We start from the raw sequence: 23,691 nt of genomic DNA, 5'->3' as shown, positions 1-23,691 counted from the left end.
TCCTCTCCCAACACATTTTGTTAATGTGCCAATACATTTGGCAGTTACAGTTTGGTGTTTGTGTCCTGTAAAGATATTAGTGCTGAAAATACATATATGGTAGTTCTGTTGAATTTATTCACACCTTGTCCATGCTGAATAGAATCCAATCCATTAGGAGTTTGACAATACCAATATTATGGTCACCTTGTGTTGACTTCTTATTGTGTTTTTATGTTGTTGGGCTCCTGCCTCTACTATCTATTTATACATTAATGAAGAGTAGAAGCAATTGTTTTAAGTGGATTTTATTTTTATTTCAATCAAGTGTAAAATATTTGTTACTTGATTTTGAAAGTTTTACAGTGAAGTTTCATAGATGTTTGCTGCTTTGAACAAGTTGAATTGAATAATAAAATTGTAAAAATACTAATGTACAAAATTATTGGAGGTTAAAAATAAATTTCTTAAGAAATTATAAACGTGAAGATATCTTTTTTAAATGTGACTAAATGAATGTTTATTATGTACTAGACCCATATCTAGTGTATCATACTCTAGATGAACTGAAGTATACTTGAGGTAAGAAAAGACTAAAATATACAAATCACATATTAAACAGGGAAGGAATTTGACTAATTAAACACAGTAAGTTGCTCATAGGAAAAAGGGATTGATTTATACATCTTTATAATTTTAGTATCAATTCTTTTATAAACAAAAGAGTTATACTATTCTGATTTTAACAGTTATGTATAGTGAACTACAGGAATGTATTGGGTCCATTTATAAATGACTTGTTGTTATTGTGGAAAAGTTTTCATAAACTGGTACAAAATCCTCATTTCTTCATTTTGATTATAAGGATATGTCTGTTTTAGAGTCATTAACCTTTTCTGATTGTATATATTATAAAATGAGTAAGACCCTTTTTGAATCCCTATAATTAATTGCTTTTATTACATGACATTGCCAGTTTTGTTTACAATCCTTTATGGACTTTTATGCCACAATAGTTCCTTTTCATTGGTGTATGAACTGATGTTATACAGCACATATTTCACCAGTAGAACATATAATGTAGGGAGAAAGTCAAGTTTGGACAAAACACCGTAATGTCCAGTTAATGGAAAGTTGTAGCTAATGGACAGCATTAAATTGTTCCCACTTAACCAGTGGATAACTTTTTGATAAATTGTTGATAAAGAGGGGGAAAGGCTATTACTGCCTACAGACATGACAAGAGATTTCCCCTTTTAACATATATTAATCCTTGACAAACTTGATTGTATTCTGAAACATTTATTGCGTATAGATTATCGGATTTTGTAGGAAGCTTTATCTGCATGTATATGGAAATGATTTCCTGCTTAGTACAGAGAATTCTTCACATCCTATAGCTAATTTGTAATCATTTAATCCATAACCATGTATAGAACATGTAGATAATGGGATATTAATTGGATTAAGGGGTGACAACTTAAATGAAAAAAAAAAATCTGTTGAATAGATAAATTGTATAAGTTTTAAACTATTGCCTTACTTCATATTATCAGGAATTTGGTAATAGTGTTTATAGACCATATGACCAAAAAAATTGAGATTAAAAAAACCTTAAATTTTCACTTTCAACATGTTCAAGTATAAGATTAAAATTGAAGATATCTAGAAAATTGTGTATGCTGTCAGCTGAATAATTTAATTTATACTTTAAATTCTCAAAATAAGTTAGATCTATTTAAGTGATTTGAAATTCATCAAGTACCCTCCCCTAATGGCCCCATTATATTTGATGAATGAAAAAATTACTTTAAGACAAAATTGATGTGTCACATTGATGTGTTTTTAAATGTCGTTTAAAAACTATATATCAGGATATTATACAAGAGATGGGAAGTATTTGATCAGGAAATAACTGGATGACTGTATCTGATCAGATTTCAGTAGATACATATCATTGTAGTTTATAGTCAACAGATGCACTCAGGTATTGTATGGTAAGTGTCGTAGGGTACACCTGATTTGTAACATCAAAACACACTGTGTCTCTGGCATAGCTGACATAGCATTTACATGACTTATAAGGGCATTTAAATATTGATAAAATACTTTAAAAGTATGAATGTTAAACTGGGTCAGTTATAGTAAATTTGAAGTAGTATGAACACAGGTTTTGTCTAGTAAATGATAACAATCTTCTCTTTACCTGGTTTATTATATTTTTGACATGTAATCATACATTGTTATTATATTTTGCTCTAAATTTACAGTATTTTAAAATCTTTCATAACTGAATCATTATCATGAGGTTCATTTGTCATACAATAGAAGTACTATGTATCATGTGAAGTATAATTTTTTAAAGAATTAGCTGTATCAAAAAATTCTGGCAAAAAATACAGACTAGTAAAAAATGTGACAGATCTTGTTTTTATCATAGAAGATATATGGAGAAGTCAAAATTAGTCAATCCTAGTGGAATTAACATTGTACTGTTACAATAAATGTCCTATGGTACTTTTTGTGAAAAAGGCATTGTCCAAAGTTAAAAACATTAATTTTCTTTTAAACTATCATATAAATAAACTGATGCTCAGGATTTATTTAGAGAGACAGATTATCCTCAAATCCTGTTTACAAAAGACTATAGAAACAGTGTAGCTGTTTTTCCAACTAAATGTTTAGTAAAAAATCTGAAATCTTAAAGAAAATGGTCTTACTTGGAATGATAATATTCATATGAGGGGATTGTAAATGGGAATTAAGAAGTATATGATGTGTATAAAACATGCAATAAGAAGTAAACTATGAGAAAATCTTTTTTGTTACTATCTATGATGTAATCTCTATTTGATTGAAAAGGAGTTCCATCTAGTGTTATATTGAACAAGTTTATAGCTATTTTCAGATTGATTTTCATACAAAAACATGGCATTGTTATTGTCCAGCAGTTGATTTTGACATGTTTACAGCCGTCGCCCTGTACATAGTACTTTATAGGTATACACCTTGATTGTAAAACTAATTTTTCTTCTATCTGTAGTACTTTACAGGTTTATACACCTTGACTTTAAAACTAATTATACATGTACTACTATTAGTAGTACCTTTACAGGTACAGAATACACCTTGATTGTAAAACTAATTATAGTAGTGTTTGAATTTGGTAAAAGGTGCAATTATGTAGTAATTGTTGATTGTTTTTTTTTTACAGAAATATACAAATGAAGAATACACACATGCATTAGTGGATTACAAGAAGAACTTAGTACGAATTATCTTGTCAGGTAAACATGTATATAGATTTATATGCCCAAGAAAGGTGATTTTTTTCCCCCATGTAGTCAATTGTTTTTTTATAAGACAACATAACAACAGTGTACTATTCTATGAGGAAACCCAGATAACAGTGATTTTGACAAATAATGGGTTGAAAGGGAATAGCAGATTTTTCAAAGAGCTTTTTATTTATTAAATCTTCCTATAGTTTTATTGGAGATGTTTGATATATATATTCACTGATCTGATATTTGGTTTGCTTAATTTTCATCAGATAAAGGGATATTTACAAAATGTACTAAATAAGACAGTCTTATAAAAACAGAAAAATATTTCATAGGTGTGAAACTAATAACACATTTGAAAATTATAAGAATAAATAAGTTATTTGAGGTATCCTTAGATTGTTTCAGGATATAGGATTTAATGAATTCTACATTGACTCTGGTTTATTTTGGACAAAAGGTTCTCTAAACATATTTTGAAATGAAAATGGTGTCCTTCTAGGTTTCTGCTCTTTACAAGTTGGGGTCTCAAGTGATCCCTAATAACCAGTCAGTTTCTTTCCACTTTTCAACCTACAGAAAGCCTAACATAAGGTAATACACTACAATGCATATCATCAACAGTACAAGTATTCAAATATAATTAATATATCAGTTTGGTATCCAACTATAATTATTACTATGATTTATATTCTTTCAGATTTAGAAGCATGTAACCTAAAGAAGGGAATGTTCTTTAATCCTGACCCTTATGTTAAAATGACATTGATCCCTAGCAAAGTGTATTCCCCACAAGTACATCATTACCAGGAAAGAAGAACTTCTATAGCCAGTAATACAACTAATCCACACTGGAAAAATCAGGTATAAGACCATCTTCTTTTAAGGTTTTTATACCTTCAAAGAATGCAGGTAGTCATCACAGTCATATGATATGATAGATTCATACATACAGAATAGATAGATAGATAATGACAACTTTTCTAAGTCTGGTTGATTTTTCATGTCAAAGATGTCTAAAATGAATAATTGTTTTACCTGTTTTTGAAACATATTGCACTCTGTCAAATTCGGCATACATTGTTCTTACTGCTGGCTCCTTTGTTTCACTTAATACTGTGGACATTCTATTCTTTTCTGTAACTGAATATACTTCACTCTTACACATCCTATCTCCAACTAAGAGTTAAATTGATAGTCGTATGCATGTGGATTCAAATGAGGCTGAATTATTGACTTGCAAGCCAATAATACATAAGCTATGGTCTGAGCTTATTTTGACAATATTGAACCAAACTGACTGCTAATAGTGAAATATTATTTCAATATTCTGCTATGACAATGTATAATAAATGTTATTAACCAAAAATATAATCATGTTTTAAAATTTTATAAATTGTATCTAATACTCATTAATCAAATTAAAATATTAAAAGCCAATACACAATAATGGTTTGACTATAATTAATGTGTATTGAAGATGATACAATAAACAAAAATAACTCATGTTTTCTATTTTCAGACTTTTACCCTAGACACTCTACCTGCTGATGTTATTGAATTTGAAATCAAAGATAAATTTGCTAAGAGTCGACCAACTATTAGTAGATTTCTAGGGAAAGCTTCTCTACCTGTACAGAAAGTCCTTAATAAATCAGTTCCAGGGTAGGTTAAATATCATTAATTTTAACTGAATATGTACAGAGCGTCCTTAAAAAATTAAGTTTCAAGGTAGATCCAAAACTTTCTCTTAATATCTGAGAGTCTTAAGTTAGCTTCATAGAGGCCAGTCAGGACAGTTTCTGCGTATGTACAAAATGATACCATAAGATGTATCAAGAGTGGTTTAAGAGAGGTGCAGCAATGTTTTCCTTTCAGTCACAAAGATCATGTGTTAAACAAGGAAGAGTTGTTTGGGTTTAACCTCCCACACTTATATCCTTGTAGATTGTTGTACAGTAAAAAAAATATCTTTCTTGAATCATTGTTGAGGCTAATGTTTGTAAGTTGTGGAAGAATAAAAACTTACTGAAAACAGCAATATTCTGTGTAGCCTTGAAATGGCGTTGACATATAGCTTTGTCAATTACAAATAATAATCACTTTGATATAAAAAAAAAAATGAAGAAAAAACATCAACATGCAATTAGTGCAATTATCATAGATATATATATGGATATATTTTATGAGAAACCTTGAAACATGTGGTGCAGAATAGTTAAACATGTTAAAGTATTTACATGATAAATTTAGATAATTCTTTAATGGAGACAAGTGTTATCCCACTTATACTACTTAGATAATTGACATATTTGGCTAAAATTAGTTATGTTATTAGCTGGTGACAGATGTAAATATAATGAAGATATAACACAGAAGTCTATTATTGTATATGATTATGAGAATTTACAAATATTGTTAATACCATGATTGAATAATGTCACTGCTGAGTAATATTTGTATATGCTGAACATTGTTTAACCTTGAATTAAGGGAAATGAAGCTTTTAAAATTGTGGAACATGCATATCAATTCTTATAAGAAAATCTTTCTGATATATGGACCAATGAAAATGCAAACAGTTAGTACCTTATGGTTTGAAAGCAAAATTGATCCCTTAAGTACATGAAATACTTGTTTTAAGGGACAGAAGGAAAACAACAACTACAGACACAAAATACATGAACCAAAGAAGGTTTTAAATATGAATACTTTACATTGATAGATTCCATTAATTTACCTCACACTGCTAAATTTCAGGGCTGCTGAATTTGACTTAGATTTAACCAGACGTAACCCATCAGACAGTGTGTCTGGCTCCCTCAGATTCATGGCTGAAGCAGAGATTTATGATGGAGGTATAGTTGTTAACAATTTCTTATGATAATGATAAAGAAGTTTATAAATATTATTGACAATATTGTAAAGGAAGGAAGCATAGTTGTGAATGTAGGATGAAATGTTTTCATCTCTCAGGAACATTTCTCTTCCTGAACACATTATCTTGTACAAGGGATAAAACTTGATATTTTGTTGTTAAAAGTGATTATTCCTAGAATATGATAATGCTCTTGTTGATCAAGACCCTTATACATGTTATATGGCTAAAGTTTTTGTATAAGATATGTTAAACTGTTTATTAAGGCAGCAATAGTTGACAGATTTCCAATGATTCAAAGTTTACTGTGAAGTTATAGTCACATGATCATCTTGAAACAACTGAGTCAACTGAACATGGATATGGGATAGTAACAGCTTGGCATTATACTTGATGGACACATATTCTTGTTTTAGTTTACCATTAGAAAGAATTGTACTGTAGTTTTAGTATTTAAGCATTATTTATTGAATACAATTCTTCTTTTTTTCAGAACACTTTACATTTCCAGCAGTTAGACAAAAAGCACCAAACAAGCGTCAGGTGTCTCTTCCAGAAGAAAGTTTTAGTTTTAAAAAATCACCTCAAATTCAACGACATAACACAGATCCGGAATCTGTAACTAATGGCAACTGTGACACAAATATTGATAATGATCAGGAAGATTCTGGCATATCTTTACCTCATGAAAGAATTCCTGATGATGTGGATATAGAACTAGCAGAAAATGAAGCAGAAATATTAAGTTGTAGTCCTCCTAATCTTGCTTCTGTGCCTAGCATCGTTTGTGGTTACAATAGTCATATAGATTCACAAAGTTTACGAAGTGATGAGATAAGTACAGCACCGAATAGTGATAATTCAGGAGGAATGGAAATAGAATCTTCTTTAGGAAATAATGAAGCATTAAATGGCTTGACATTAATTCATGCATTTGATAGTTCAAGTGGAAATTCTTCAGCAGAAAGAATTGAATCATCAGAATCTGTGTTGGACCGTGATGATATTATGAGCACGGCTAGTTCATGTGATGTAGAAGTACAGCTAACATTAATGGGGGTTGAAGGGGGAACTGATGAGACTTTACCTGGACCCCCTCCTACCTTACCCCCAAGAACTTACAAAGCTCCACCGCTTCCCCCTCGGAGTAGGAATAGTGATGCCCCACCTTTACCCCCCAGGACCCCAGAAAGGACACTAGAGAAACCAACCTTTCCCAAATCTTCTGTGAGTCCAGTGGCCATATCTGATGGTCATTCGTTAGAGTTACCTCCCCCTCCTTTGCCACCAAGGACATATAGTCCTATCAGTTTGACCTCTAATTCTGATGAGTTATCTCTTCCAGCATTGGCCGAGGCTGCAGTGGAGGAGGAGACCAAAGACAGTTTTGATAGTACTGAGGCATTCTTGGGTTCAAATGACAGTTGTGGCTCAGAAGGGGCTGTAGGAGGTCCTGTCAAGGTTAAAAATGAATCTCCACATAATATAATACGGACAAAACATGGTTCACTAAAAGGTGGAGGATCTTCTCATAAAGTAGAAATAGCCAGAGCTTCAACCATTGATAATTCTAACTGTGATTTAGTTGTGAAACAAAAAACAAGGAAAACACATAGTGATCCAACAAAAAATGACACATCATCAACAAGTGATATTAATTTGTCAGATTCTAGTAGAAATTTATTTGCTCAGTTATCTTCCTTGCCTTCTATAGATTCTGTTGTTTCTGTCAGTCAGTGTAAAAGAAACAGTCATTCTGTAGAATGTAGCCCACGATCAAGTCCTGTGTCAGTCATTACATCATATTCAGACTCAGTCACAGATAAAACACGTCACAAACATAAACATAGTGATAGGACTTATAAACAAAGTGATTCAGTACATGCAACACCAATTCGGCCAGTTTGTGATAGGTCATCAGTGTCCGCTTCTCCTCCCAGAATAGTGCCAAGAACACGAATGCTTAGTGAGGAGGAAAAGCAACAAAATAGACAGCATATTGTGCAACAACTTCAGCAATGGACAGAAAAACAAAAACACAAATCAAAAGCAGAATCTAATAATGGCGAGGATAGTAGTTTTTCAGGTTGTGAGAATTCTAGTGTTAGTAATGAAACGTTGGAAAATGTATCTGGGATGTCATCGTTAGACTCAGTATCCCCTTCTTTGCATGATCAGACTGATAGTCAAAGTGCAACAGCAAGCCCAGTAAATGGTACCTCAGAAGATCAACCATCTAATTCAGTTGTGTGGCAGTTAAGACAGCCACAATCTCAGCCACAAGCATCAACTTCAGCACAAATCCCAGGTAAAATTTAATGCAATTCTAAAGAGAGTACATTTCTTAAGCATGTAAAAATTCAGTCTTTAACAATTTTTCTCAGATTAACTCATAATTTTTCTTAGAGTTCAAAGTTTCATCCCATTAATTCAACAGAGAAACAAATTGCCCAAGATCTTAAGTAAGTATACAAGGCCTTCAAATATATACCTTTCATTTTGCCTTTGAGGGCCTTTAAATGACCAGTGTACATGTTCTGAATATAATATACAAATTAGATTTTCATTGCCCATGAAATAACACTTGACATCTGCAAAGGACATACAATTAAAAATTCTATTATAACAAAGAAGTCCTAAGAAATTCACAAAAAGAAGATAGTACGACTTTTTTACTTGTATATACTGTATACTAAGGTAAAACAAATCTGAATGTCAAAGGAGCATAACTAAGCCAAAAAAATAAATTTACCTATACAAGCATGACAAGTAAATAAAATACACTTGTACAAGTATTTTACAAACTTACTTATATAAGTACATGTATAATATATACTTATATTTAGTTTTTAGGTTAAGGAATATTACTTGTACAAATAGTACCCCTGATTGATTGTAACAAGAAGAAACATTTTAAACTCATTCCATTTTCAGGTTGTTGGCTGGTAACTTGAAATTTTACTTTTTAGATTTCATTAAATTGCATAATTTATTATTATTTTGACTGGCATGACAAATTAAATGGCAAAATATTTATAGAGTTGACCATGATGCTCGAGTTATAGAACTATGTGATCCATCATAAAATTGAGAATGGAAATGGGGAATGTGTCAAAGAGACGACAACCCGACCAAATAAAAAACAACAGCAGAAGGTCTCCAACAGGTCTATCATGTCTATTCAAGTTTATTTTCTATCTGTAAATAAAAGGGTTTTTTTCATGTTTTTTATCATGTGGATAGAAATATGATTTACCCAGGAAATAGTCAGCATGTTATATTGGAGACATTTATTGATCATTTATTGATCATGAATATCGACAATTGTTTAAATTACTTACAAACCAAAGGCTTTGATTTCATAGTGATATTTCAGATGTTTAAATATCTGTTGCAACAGATGGTTCCAATAGAAAAACCTATACATGTACATCAATGCTTACATGTATTTCATGGAGAGAAAAACAAAAACAACACAACACAAACATTGACAAACCAAACTAAATCAAACTAAAAAAACAAATTCACAACATTTGCAAATTAGAATTTAAAAAAAAGGATTTGAAACTTATCTCTGGCATGCTCATGATTAGGAATGTATATTCATGATTATTAACAATATGTGCATGAATGATAATAACAATAGACTATTATATTATAGAGCCACAGTCACCCCTACCTAAACTACCAGCCAGGAAAAAGTTCCAGAAGGTAGACCCTACACATGGGGATGACCCCTTACCTCCAGGTAATCATATTTGTATTTAAATGTTATCAATTAGGAAAAAAGTACAGGAAAAAGTCTTACCTAGTTAGAAAAAAATTAATTGGAATAACACTAGTTATCATGGTTATGAAGTACTAGCTTGACTAGTACCCTCAGAAATGGGTGATACTGGGCAATTTGATTTCGTTTGAAAACACCTATATGAAAAAAATTAAAAATATATAAGAAATTAAAAGAGAAGCTTGTTATGTTTTGTCTATGAGAGATGATGAACAATCATTATGTTATACCATTGATGAATTGATGGTTCAACTAAAAATGAAATAAAAGTTAATCAAACTACCTGACTTACAAATTTACCTACTGATTCTTACATTTTGAACCCAAACGAAAGATGAAAACCTTTTAGAAGAAAAATAGTCTGTAATACCTCCACTCAGGCACATTTTCTAAGAAACAACCAATCAGAGCTTCCTGAAATCTGTTATACTGTCTTTGATAAGGCCAAATAAAAATATATGTGTGGTTCCAGTAACCCGAACGACCCTAGTTACAACCCCCCGACCCTAGAACTTTTTTTTTCATTTCTGAAAAATAAATTTTCAAACGATAAAATTTTGAGGATTGTGTATTAAAATAATTAAATTCATAGATTGCTGTCATCTGAATTTCCATCACAAGTATCTGTTATGGCTAAAATGCAACGATTTATAACAGAATGCAACAAAATTAACTAAAAACGTATCATGACTGTTTATTTTACAACCAAACACATGTAAAGATGGTGGACTTCCGGTTGGGGCTTGTATTATACCGGAAACAATTTTGGTAAACACACAATTTTTTTCCGGATTTTGACATTCAAAAATAAAAAAAATAAAAAAATAAAAAAATTTGTCGACCTACCAACCCTATTTTTTAAAAGTATGTAACTGGAACCACACATATATTTTTATTTGGCCTAAGGCAGATAAAGTGTAGAAATCTGTTTAATGATATATTGCAAGTGAACTAGAGGCATTTTAGCTTCTACTATAAGTTATTGTTTCAGTCACATTTAGCTGTGTAGAATCTGTTTAATTCCAATTGACATTTTCTAGAGGAGTTTAAGCTTCCACTACACTAGGAATTATTGTTTCAATCATAGTCAGCTCCCTAACAGTAGATTAAACTTGCCTATATGTCTACCATGATCAGGGTTCAGCTAGGATTTTGAGGGCTTTAGTCACTTTTGCACGTTACAAAAATCAGCTTTATTTTTTATAATAGCAAGGGTCTAGGATGTTTATCAAACTAGCTATACATATATGTCCAAGTCCTTCAAGGACTAGTCTAGGATCTTTGAAGACTTTAGGATTGCTAATGTAGGCAGTTATTGGCAATATTGAATGAATTGACTGATGTGATGCTAAGATATGAAGATAAGAACAGGGATCTGGTAATATGGTTCACAACTTCACTTCAATTATTTTCAGGGCACACCCCTGATCAACAAAAGTTGGGTGCCTCTATTTTTTAAACCACTGCACAAATGAACTTGTAACGACTTTTTCACTTCACAATCATTTATATCCTTGAAAATACGTTTAAATATCTATATGAAATCAATTTCTTTAATATTGGAAAGAAGGATCTGCATCTATACTTTATGTGACGATTCTAATGACTGTAGACTGTAGATCACGTTTACCTTCGATTTTTTAAACGAAATGAAATGAAAACGGGAAGTGACAATTGAATAATAATTTCAAAATAAAACCGGATTCATCTACGAACTTTTACGCATGTGCAATACATAGAACAGGAAGCACCTGTTTGCAAGTGAAGATATTTACGTTTTGAATAAAGTTCATTCTTTTTAATCAAAGTTTTTGATGAAAATTTATATAAAGTATGACGAAAATACGTTAAAATGACGAAACTACGACAAGCAAACTGCAAATTATGATCGTAAGGGAAATATTGAAAGTAAAATAAGTTGAAATGTCCGGGAAGATTATCAATTTTGTTCAAATCACAAATGACTAAATACGACAGAATTGTGAGAAATGATTAAAATGAAATGCTGACTGACTGATTTAACTTAAATAAATGGTCATTTATGAGTTTATATAATAATAATTAAGGGATTAGTGACCCATCTGATTGGCGATAGACGGATTACCTGTCATCACAACTTTTAACACCTTTGGTAAACGTTAATTACCTGAGGGTCATAAACTTGTCAGAAACATAAAGACAGGTAGAATTCAAGAAATTTGATGTGTAAATATTTTTACACTTTCCAAATTTAAGTGACGAAATTGATATGAAATATTTTCGTCATTTCGAAAACCTTTTCGTAAAATACGAAAGTGACGAGCGCTAGCAAAATCACTGAGTCCATGATTGTTGTTTTATAAACTTGCCTATATAATGTATACCATGATTGTTGTTTTATATCAGGTTGGGAGGCAAGAGTAGATAGTCATGGGAGAATATTCTATATAAACTTGCCTATATGTATACCATGATTGTTGTTTTATATCAGGTTGGGAGGCAAGAGTAGATAGTCATGGGAGAATATTCTATATAAACTTGCCTATATGTATACCATGATTGTTGTTTTATATCAGGTTGGGAGGCAAGAGTAGATAGTCATGGGAGAATATTCTATATAAACTTGTCTATATGTATACCATGATTGTTGTTTTATATCAGGTTGGGAGGCAAGAGTAGATAGTCATGGGAGAATATTCTATATAAACTTGCCTATATGTATACCATGATTGTTGTTTTATATCAGGTTGGGAGGCAAGAGTAGATAGTCATGGGAGAATATTCTATATAAACTTGCCTATAAGTATACCATGATTGTTGTTTTATATCAGGTTGGGAGGCAAGAGTAGATAGTCATGGGAGAATATTCTATATAAACTTGCCTATAAGTATACCATGATCTGTTGTTTTATATCAGGTTGGGAGGCAAGAGTAGATAGTCATGGGAGAATATTCTATATAAACTTGCCTATATAATGTATACCATGATTGATGTTTTATATCAGGTTGGGAGGCAAGAGTAGATAGTCATGGGAGAATATTCTATATAAACTTGCCTATATGTATACCATGATTGTTGTTTTATATCAGGTTGGGAGGCAAGAGTAGATAGTCATGGGAGAATATTCTATATAAACTTGCCTATATGTATACCATGATCTGTTGTTTTATATCAGGTTGGGAGGCAAGAGTAGATAGTCATGGGAGAATATTCTATATAAACTTGCCTATAAGTATACCATGATCTGTTGTTTTATATCAGGTTGGGAGGCAAGAGTAGATAGTCATGGGAGAATATTCTATATAAACTTGCCTATATGTATACCATGATTGTTGTTTTATATCAGGTTGGGAGGCAAGAGTAGATAGTCATGGGAGAATATTCTATATAAACTTGCCTATATGTATACCATGATTGTTGTTTTATATCAGGTTGGGAGGCAAGAGTAGATAGTCATGGGAGAATATTCTATATAAACTTGCCTATAAGTATACCATGATCTGTTGTTTTATATCAGGTTGGGAGGCAAGAGTAGATAGTCATGGGAGAATATTCTATATAAACTTGCCTATATGTATACCATGATCTGTTGTTTTATATCAGGTTGGGAGGCAAGAGTAGATAGTCATGGGAGAATATTCTATATAAACTTGCCTATATGTATACCATGATTGTTGTTTTATATCAGGTTGGGAGGCAAGAGTAGATAGTCATGGGAGAATATTCTATATAAACTTGCCTATATGTATACCATGATTGTTGTTTTATATCAGGTTGGGAGGCAAGAGTAGATAGTCATGGGAGAATATTCTATATAAACTTGCCTATATGTATACCATGATTGTTGTTTTATATCAGGTTGGGAGGCAAGAGTAGATAGTCATGGGAGAATATTCTATATAAACTTGCCTATAAGTATACCATGATTGTTGTTTTATATCAGGTTGGGAGGCAAGAGTAGATAGTCATGGGAGAATATTCTATATAAACTTGCCTATATGTATACCATGATTGTTGTTTTATATCAGGTTGGGAGGCAAGAGTAGATAGTCATGGGAGAATATTCTATATAAACTTGCCTATAAGTATACCATGATTGTTGTTTTATATCAGGTTGGGAGGCAAGAGTAGATAGTCATGGGAGAATATTCTATATAAACTTGCCTATATGTATACCATGATTGTTGTTTTATATCAGGTTGGGAGGCAAGAGTAGATAGTCATGGGAGAATATTCTATATAAACTTGTCTATATGTATACCATGATTGTTGTTTTATATCAGGTTGGGAGGCAAGAGTAGATAGTCATGGGAGAATATTCTATATAAACTTGCCTATATGTATACCATGATTGTTGTTTTATATCAGGTTGGGAGGCAAGAGTAGATAGTCATGGGAGAATATTCTATATAAACTTGCCTATAAGTATACCATGATTGTTGTTTTATATCAGGTTGGGAGGCAAGAGTAGATAGTCATGGGAGAATATTCTATATAAACTTGTCTATATGTATTCCATGATTGTTGTTTTATATCAGGTTGGGAGGCAAGAGTAGATAGTCATGGGAGAATATTCTATATAAACTTGCCTATATGTATACCATGATTGTTGTTTTATATCAGGTTGGGAGGCAAGAGTAGATAGTCATGGGAGAATATTCTATATAAACTTGCCTATAAGTATACCATGATTGTTGTTTTATATCAGGTTGGGAGGCAAGAGTAGATAGTCATGGGAGAATATTCTATATAAACTTGCCTATATGTATTCCATGATTGTTGTTTTATATCAGGTTGGGAGGCAAGAGTAGATAGTCATGGGAGAATATTCTATATAAACTTGCCTATATGTATACCATGATTGTTGTTTTATATCAGGTTGGGAGGCAAGAGTAGATAGTCATGGGAGAATATTCTATATAAACTTGCCTATATGTATACCATGATTGTTGTTTTATATCAGGTTGGGAGGCAAGAGTAGATAGTCATGGGAGAATATTCTATATAAACTTGCCTATAAGTATACCATGATTGTTGTTTTATATCAGGTTGGGAGGCAAGAGTAGATAGTCATGGGAGAATATTCTATATAAACTTGCCTATATGTATACCATGATTGTTGTTTTATATCAGGTTGGGAGGCAAGAGTAGATAGTCATGGGAGAATATTCTATATAAACTTGTCTATATGTATACCATGATCTGTTGTTTTATATCAGGTTGGGAGGCAAGAGTAGATAGTCATGGGAGAATATTCTATATAAACTTGTCTATATGTATTCCATGATTGTTGTTTTATATCAGGTTGGGAGGCAAGAGTAGATAGTCATGGGAGAATATTCTATATAAACTTGTCTATAAGTATACCATGATTGTTGTTTTATATCAGGTTGGGAGGCAAGAGTAGATAGTCATGGGAGAATATTCTATATAAACTTGCCTATAAGTATACCATGATTGTTGTTTTATATCAGGTTGGGAGGCAAGAGTAGATAGTCATGGGAGAATATTCTATATAAACTTGTCTATATGTATTCCATGATTGTTGTTTTATATCAGGTTGGGAGGCAAGAGTAGATAGTCATGGGAGAATATTCTATATAAACTTGCCTATATGTATACCATGATTGTTGTTTTATATCAGGTTGGGAGGCAAGAGTAGATAGTCATGGGAGAATATTCTATATAAACTTGCCTATATGTATACCATGATTGTTGTTTTATATCAGGTTGGGAGGCAAGAGTAGATAGTCATGGGAGAATATTCTATATAAACTTGTCTATATGTATTCCATGATTGTTGTTTTATATCAGGTTGGGAGGCAAGAGTAGATAGTCATGGGAGAATATTCTATATAAACTTGCCTATATGTATACCATGATTGTTGTTTTATATCAGGTTGGGAGGCAAGAGTAGATAGTCATGGGAGAATATTCTATATAAACTTGCCTATAAGTATACCATGATCTGTTGTTTTATATCAGGTTGGGAGGCAAGAGTAGATAGTCATGGGAGAATATTCTATATAAACTTGTCTATATGTATTCCATGATTGTTGTTTTATATCAGGTTGGGAGGCAAGAGTAGATAGTCATGGGAGAATATTCTATATAAACTTGCCTATATGTATTCCATGATTGATGTTTTATATCAGGTTGGGAGGCAAGAGTAGATAGTCATGGGAGAATATTCTATATAAACTTGCCTATATGTATACCATGATTGTTGTTTTATATCAGGTTGGGAGGCAAGAGTAGATAGTCATGGGAGAATATTCTATATAAACTTGCCTATAAGTATACCATGATCTGTTGTTTTATATCAGGTTGGGAGGCAAGAGTAGATAGTCATGGGAGAATATTCTATATAAACTTGCCTATATGTATTCCATGATTGTTGTTTTATATCAGGTTGGGAGGCAAGAGTAGATAGTCATGGGAGAATATTCTATATAAACTTGCCTATATGTATTCCATGATTGTTGTTTTATATCAGGTTGGGAGGCAAGAGTAGATAGTCATGGGAGAATATTCTATATAAACTTGCCTATATGTATTCCATGATTGTTGTTTTATATCAGGTTGGGAGGCAAGAGTAGATAGTCATGGGAGAATATTCTATATAAACTTGCCTATATGTATTCCATGATTGTTGTTTTATATCAGGTTGGGAGGCAAGAGTAGATAGTCATGGGAGAATATTCTATATAAACTTGCCTATAAGTATACCATGATCTGTTGTTTTATATCAGGTTGGGAGGCAAGAGTAGATAGTCATGGGAGAATATTCTATATAAACTTGCCTATATGTATTCCATGATTGTTGTTTTATATCAGGTTGGGAGGCAAGAGTAGATAGTCATGGGAGAATATTCTATATAAACTTGCCTATATGTATTCCATGATTGTTGTTTTATATCAGGTTGGGAGGCAAGAGTAGATAGTCATGGGAGAATATTCTATATAAACTTGCCTATATGTATACCATGATTGTTGTTTTATATCAGGTTGGGAGGCAAGAGTAGATAGTCATGGGAGAATATTCTATATAAACTTGTCTATATGTATTCCATGATTGTTGTTTTATATCAGGTTGGGAGGCAAGAGTAGATAGTCATGGGAGAATATTCTATATAAACTTGCCTATAAGTATTCCATGATTGTTGTTTTATATCAGGTTGGGAGGCAAGAGTAGATAGTCATGGGAGAATATTCTATATAAACTTGCCTATAAGTATACCATGATCTGTTGTTTTATATCAGGTTGGGAGGCAAGAGTAGATAGTCATGGGAGAATATTCTATATAAACTTGCCTATATGTATTCCATGATTGTTGTTTTATATCAGGTTGGGAGGCAAGAGTAGATAGTCATGGGAGAATATTCTATATAAACTTGCCTATATGTATACCATGATTGTTGTTTTATATCAGGTTGGGAGGCAAGAGTAGATAGTCATGGGAGAATATTCTATATAAACTTGCCTATATGTATACCATGATTGTTGTTTTATATCAGGTTGGGAGGCAAGAGTAGATAGTCATGGGAGAATATTCTATATAAACTTGCCTATATGTATTCCATGATTGTTGTTTTATATCAGGTTGGGAGGCAAGAGTAGATAGTCATGGGAGAATATTCTATATAAACTTGCCTATATGTATACCATGATTGTTGTTTTATATCAGGTTGGGAGGCAAGAGTAGATAGTCATGGGAGAATATTCTATATAAACTTGCCTATATGTATACCATGATCTGTTGTTTTATATCAGGTTGGGAGGCAAGAGTAGATAGTCATGGGAGAATATTCTATATAAACTTGCCTATATGTATTCCATGATTGTTGTTTTATATCAGGTTGGGAGGCAAGAGTAGATAGTCATGGGAGAATATTCTATATAAACTTGCCTATATGTATTCCATGATTGTTGTTTTATATCAGGTTGGGAGGCAAGAGTAGATAGTCATGGGAGAATATTCTATATAAACTTGCCTATATGTATACCATGATTGTTGTTTTATATCAGGTTGGGAGGCAAGAGTAGATAGTCATGGGAGAATATTCTATATAAACTTGTCTATATGTATTCCATGATTGATGTTTTATATCAGGTTGGGAGGCAAGAGTAGATAGTCATGGGAGAATATTCTATATAAACTTGTCTATATGTATACCATGATTGTTGTTTTATATCAGGTTGGGAGGCAAGAGTAGATAGTCATGGGAGAATATTCTATATAAACTTGCCTATATGTATACCATGATTGATGTTTTATATCAGGTTGGGAGGCAAGAGTAGATAGTCATGGGAGAATATTCTATATAAACTTGCCTATAAGTATACCATGATTGATGTTTTATATCAGGTTGGGAGGCAAGAGTAGATAGTCATGGGAGAATATTCTATATAAACTTGTCTATATGTATACCATGATTGTTGTTTTATATCAGGTTGGGAGGCAAGAGTAGATAGTCATGGGAGAATATTCTATATAAACTTGCCTATATGTATACCATGATTGTTGTTTTATATCAGGTTGGGAGGCAAGAGTAGATAGTCATGGGAGAATATTCTATATAGATCATATCAACAGAACAACAACATGGCAGAAACCATCTAGTGGTCAGAACACAATACAAAGACGTCCTACAATCAGCTCGGAACAAAGACAACAACTGGACAGACGGTAAAACACTTTAATGTAGACACCAAAATAAAACTTAATGGCACAGTTCTCTATGGTTAAAACAAACAAATCTGTAACAAAGAATATCATGAAGATTTGAAGATTGATTTTGATTAGGTACAAGTAAACGAATATTAACAGTAAAGCATTTGAAAAACTCATTTCTGGTAGAAATACGTTTTGGTGGTTATCCAATAGCAAATCTTGGACATTTGCATTTTAAAGTTTTTCTTTAAAGATTTTAGGATTGCAAAGCAGACATGGCAGATGGACAAATTTACTCGATAAAAATAACAACAAAGATATAATGAAATGTATTTTATTTGAATAAAAGGTGGAAAGTCAAGAACAATATAATACATATTACTATTATATCATGTAAAACAAAACAAAAAATCGAGGTTTTAGCAAACACATTCCATACTCCTCACTTCACTTGGAAATGTCTTGGTCGGAGTTTGGACCTGAAAAAAAGACTAAGAAAATGTTTGTAGTCATGTATAACACGCACCCCTTTTATGAGAAACATGACCTAGGGCATAAAAGTGTGTGTTATACATACCAAGAGACGGTAGTCAAAATTTTGATTATGACGTCAAAATGTTTTGTTTTCTTATGAATTTTCCTATTGTGACATCATGGAAAAAGGCGACCATGTCTGATGACGCTCCATCATGATCTGTCCATATAAAGAACATAAGTTTCTGAAAATTTTTGAAAAAGAAGGAAAAAATCACAGAGAAACTGATTCTGACACTATAACTATGATAATTAGATTATTAGGATATTTCTCCACTCTCAAAAGTTAAATATCAATTATTTAAAAAGCTCGGCAAGCCTTGTGCTTTAAATAATAAAATTAAACTGTCTCGAGTGGAGAAATATCGTAATACACCTGTTGCTGTGTAGGAATCTATATTTTATAACACATGGTCACCTATCTGAATTGGTTATACATAATAAGGAAATAGAGAGAATGTTTGTTTGTATAAAAAAGGGCCTTTCAGTTTTTGTTTTTTTTAATTGAGCCTTTTAATGTTGTTATTGATTGTTATTTAAGTACTATTGAACTTGTTTTTATACAGATATCAGAGTATCAGAAGGACAATCAATCAACGACCTGAACCTGAACCACCAAGTGCTGAGTCATCTGGTGGCAGTGATGGGAGTCCCCAGACTTCAGCCCAGGCTAGAGTACCTCCTCCACCCACCATGCCTGTACCCCCAATCCCCACACCAGTGGTGCCAGAACCAGACGATGCACGGCCACCAGCGATCAAATTTTTACTCAGGACAGATTTCTTTCCTCTTTTACAGCAAAATGATGTAAGTGTTTGGGTCAGATGATTGTCTTGACCCTTTCAACGCTATACACGGCATATGCTGCGATGACATACGCCATCCGCCACTTCTATTTGCAGCATATGCCGTGATGACAATGGATTTTTCATAAGGACTCTTATTTGGTTTTCTTTCGGGTCCTCTCTAATTTTTCCTTGTATGAATCGAGGATATACAAGGTCTCATTTGCGCTTGAAATCCCATCAATTTTTGTTGTAAAATCATGCAGTAGAAAGAAAATAAAAACAAATATTTTGACAAATGCAAATGTGTAGTGCAATACGCTACGGAATCGAGCAATTGGTGTCTTCTTTATTATATGGCAGATAAAACAACAAAATAGATGAATACTAAAAGTAGTTTTTATTCAAAATTCAGCACAAATGTAATAAATTACACCTTTTTCATGTTAATTACCTGAAAATGCAGGTAACCTGATAAAAATTAACTGAAATAACTGCTTAACATTACAGTTCATGCTCTCCTGAGCATTTTTCATGCAATAACTTCCTCTGTATCTCTTATAATAAAAAAGATACAGCAGTCTGAAAAGGAATATACTGTTCTAATGAATGAACACAAATAAAATGCAGCAGCAGCCATTTTTCTATTTTTTTTGTGTAGCGTTGAAAGGGTTAACATATTTTATGTTATTCCAAAAAACATCAAATGTAGGACTTAATTAAAATTTGTGAACTTGCATATTTTTACTTTTAACCAAAAAAATTAAAATCCAGAAATTGTTACGGTGATTTGGTTTCATGTGGCAATTATTTCAGTTTCATGGAAGTGTGTTGTTTGTTGCATTGTATTTACCAAAGCATTTTATTCAACTAAATTAATAACGACAATGTATACTTTCTTAAGACATTAATAGTATGCACATTTGTGTGTGTCTTGATTGTAAGACCTTCATATTTGAAACATTTTTGTACCTGTGAGTAATCATGGTAATAAACACATGTTTATTTTTTACTTTTTTACAGAGGGCAATGGCTGAATACAATAGAAATGGCACTTTAAAGCATATGATACACAAAACACGTAGAGATTCCAAAAACTTTTACAGGTAGGTGTATTAAAGACTAAAGTTGATTTATTATTCCTTGAACCTTGAAGATATTTTACAATGCTTATCGCCAATTTTCATGACAAAAGAAATGAGACAAAACATTTGAATGATAAACACTATATGACTCAATTTTACTTATATGAGTCTCAAAAAAATATCTGACGAATAATATTTGTATGGCAGATAATTGTAACAACTGCACAAAAGCCTGAATCATGATTAGATGGTTTTATGATAATAGATTTGCTAATCTGGATTATGCCTTATCAAATTTTAAACACAGTTTTTTTAGGACAAAGAATTGACAAGACACTTAGAGACAAAATTAGCACAGACAATAAAAAAATGAAATATAGACAAATATACGAAACACTGAAGCAACAGCAATACAAACCATTCTTCCAGCTTTTGTATCAAGCATGTCTTATTTTTACAGATATCAGCATAATCGTGATTTGGTAGCTTTTATTAACCTGTTTTCTGATAGCAGTAAAGAAATGCCTCCTAATTGGGAAATGAAGTTTGACAGGGGAGGCAAGGTAAAATTGTATTGACTAGTAGTTTTATCATCACAGTAATTCATGTTCCTACAACACATGTAACAATGTCATCATTAAACTGGAAATAAAAAAGTGAATTGTTGAATCTAGAACTTACTGTTCATCATCATTTTTGTAGTCATGGTAATGTTTGATCCAATTGAGACTGGAGAATGCTGATATTGGTTTTTTTTTTCATCACATTGTTGGAAGATATGCATGTAGTAACAAGACATCTTCCTTTTATCATGTTTATGACTGCCTTATTTAAGAAAACTTCCCATTTTTATACAAAATGATATCTTAGCTTGCTTGGGTATGCATATTTGTTACAAATGATTTAAAAAGATTTTGTAATTTCAAAGTAAAAACTGTATGTTCCTCTTTAATGCAGTAATACTAACTAATTTCGAGTGACATTATAAGTTCATTGATTAGTTTCACAGAGGAACCCTTTTGAATGATGGTGTGTTTGGTTCATTTGACATACTTTCTTCTTATCTTTCTTCCAAATAACTTGTCACTTTGTTGTGGATATGACTTACTTACTTTTGCACAAATTTGCCTCAGTTAAAAAAATACAATTATCAATGTATATAAATAAAAAACCATGCTAATAGCTCATGATATTTCTTGGTTTTTTTCAGATGTTTTTCATAGATCACAATAAAAGATTAACAACATTCCTAGATCCCAGACTACCTACAGATGTCCCTCCTATAAATACAGATTTCTTACATTCAAATCTTTTTACTGGCAGAAATCGTGGAGTTAGGGTGGTTGATGATTCACCAAGAAATCATAGTTCAGTAAGTTGAGCATATATATATATGTTACAGTGAATTTGTATAATCAGTGATTATGTAGAATCCCTGAAATTTTCAGGGATTATGAAGAATCACTAGCTAGTTTGGTGATTATGTAGAATCCCTGAAATTTTCAGAGATTATGTATAATCACTAGAAAAAACGTCAGGGATTCTACATAATAACTGAAATGAAGAAATAGTGTATTTAAAAAGAAAGTTAATAAAATAGAATAATTTATTCTATAAAATCACATAAAAACATCATAATAAAGAAACAAAAGTTGTAACAATATATCAAAATGATATACCCATTTTTTTTTTTTTTTAAAGTTAGGCACACTATATTAAAATGTTAAACACAATATATTAAAATAATATGCTTCACATCTGTTTTTACCACAATATCGATCCACATTATAAAAATCCTTTTCCTGCACATATCGAATCATATTGTAACAACACGCCTAAGAGAAATAAAAAGAGTTCAGTAAAAACATACGAAATTACCCCCCCCCCCCCCCCCCTCCAAAAAAAAAATTTAAATTAAAAAAATAAATAAACGGGAAATGGGAAATGGGAATTTGCAACTTTGAACTGGTTCGAGCACGAAAGATAAAGAAACCATTGTTTTGTGGTCAGCCAATATCCTTTTTTATACCTTTTTTTTAAAGAATTGCCATTATGTTTTTGGGGTTTCCCTTTAATTTTTTATCCTGTCGAATTGCTATGAGAATATGCAAGCTTCCTCTTAAAGTTTGTTCTATTTGTCAATCTCAAGTTCTGCCTGTTTTTCTTTGCATTTAGATGCCTAAGTTCTCACCATTTGAATTTCTTGCTAATTGTTCTTTGAACAACAAAAAAACCACACAAAACAGTTGTTCCATAATCTACTTCACCATTTGCTTTACATGTATCACAAATAACATACTTGTAGATTTATAAATAGAGCATGAATATCCATTTGACGATGGCTTTTAATAAACAAACAATACATGTAAAGCTATCGTTATAAAGGAAAGGTTAATATTTTTAATTTTGAAGTCTTCAACTATATCTCGAAACCTTGTGTTGGTTATACCTTTTAGATCATCCTCTGTGTTTAAAAGCTAAATTATTTCATCTGGCAAGGAAAATGAAAGAAACTTAAAATTATGATTTATCTATATTAATTTTGTTTATCAAACAAAGGACCATTAAATTATTCATAATCCCTGAAATCATATTAGGGAATTTGTAGAATAATTATTAAAATGTTCAGTGATTATGTAAAATCACTGGTCATTTTCAGGGATTATATATAATTACTAATGATTTAAGTAATTCTACATATTCC

The 23,691-nt window shown here is 31.9% G+C and overlaps 1 protein-coding gene across 3 annotated transcripts in view; it reads left to right on the top strand.

The window, feature by feature from the left end:
• Positions 1-23,691, top strand: part of LOC134706516 (E3 ubiquitin-protein ligase HECW2-like) — a 48,012-nt gene that overhangs the window by 8,883 nt on the left and 15,438 nt on the right. For all 3 annotated transcript variants that reach the window (XM_063565528.1, XM_063565527.1, XM_063565529.1), the window contains 11 exons: positions 3,194-3,266; positions 3,964-4,127; positions 4,786-4,928; positions 6,024-6,121; positions 6,635-8,449; positions 9,803-9,889; positions 18,448-18,598; positions 19,684-19,924; positions 20,926-21,008; positions 21,448-21,550; positions 22,198-22,359. In XM_063565528.1, the coding sequence (XP_063421598.1) occupies positions 3,194-3,266; positions 3,964-4,127; positions 4,786-4,928; positions 6,024-6,121; positions 6,635-8,449; positions 9,803-9,889; positions 18,448-18,598; positions 19,684-19,924; positions 20,926-21,008; positions 21,448-21,550; positions 22,198-22,359 (3,120 nt within the window). The remainder of the gene's footprint in view (positions 1-3,193; positions 3,267-3,963; positions 4,128-4,785; positions 4,929-6,023; positions 6,122-6,634; positions 8,450-9,802; positions 9,890-18,447; positions 18,599-19,683; positions 19,925-20,925; positions 21,009-21,447; positions 21,551-22,197; positions 22,360-23,691) is intronic.

This window comes from Mytilus trossulus, chromosome 2 (assembly GCF_036588685.1).
Source record: "Mytilus trossulus isolate FHL-02 chromosome 2, PNRI_Mtr1.1.1.hap1, whole genome shotgun sequence".
Classification (NCBI taxonomy): domain Eukaryota; kingdom Metazoa; phylum Mollusca; class Bivalvia; order Mytilida; family Mytilidae; genus Mytilus; species Mytilus trossulus.
Note: the sequence above shows the minus strand (reverse complement) of the source record. Positions and strands in the feature narration are given on the sequence as shown.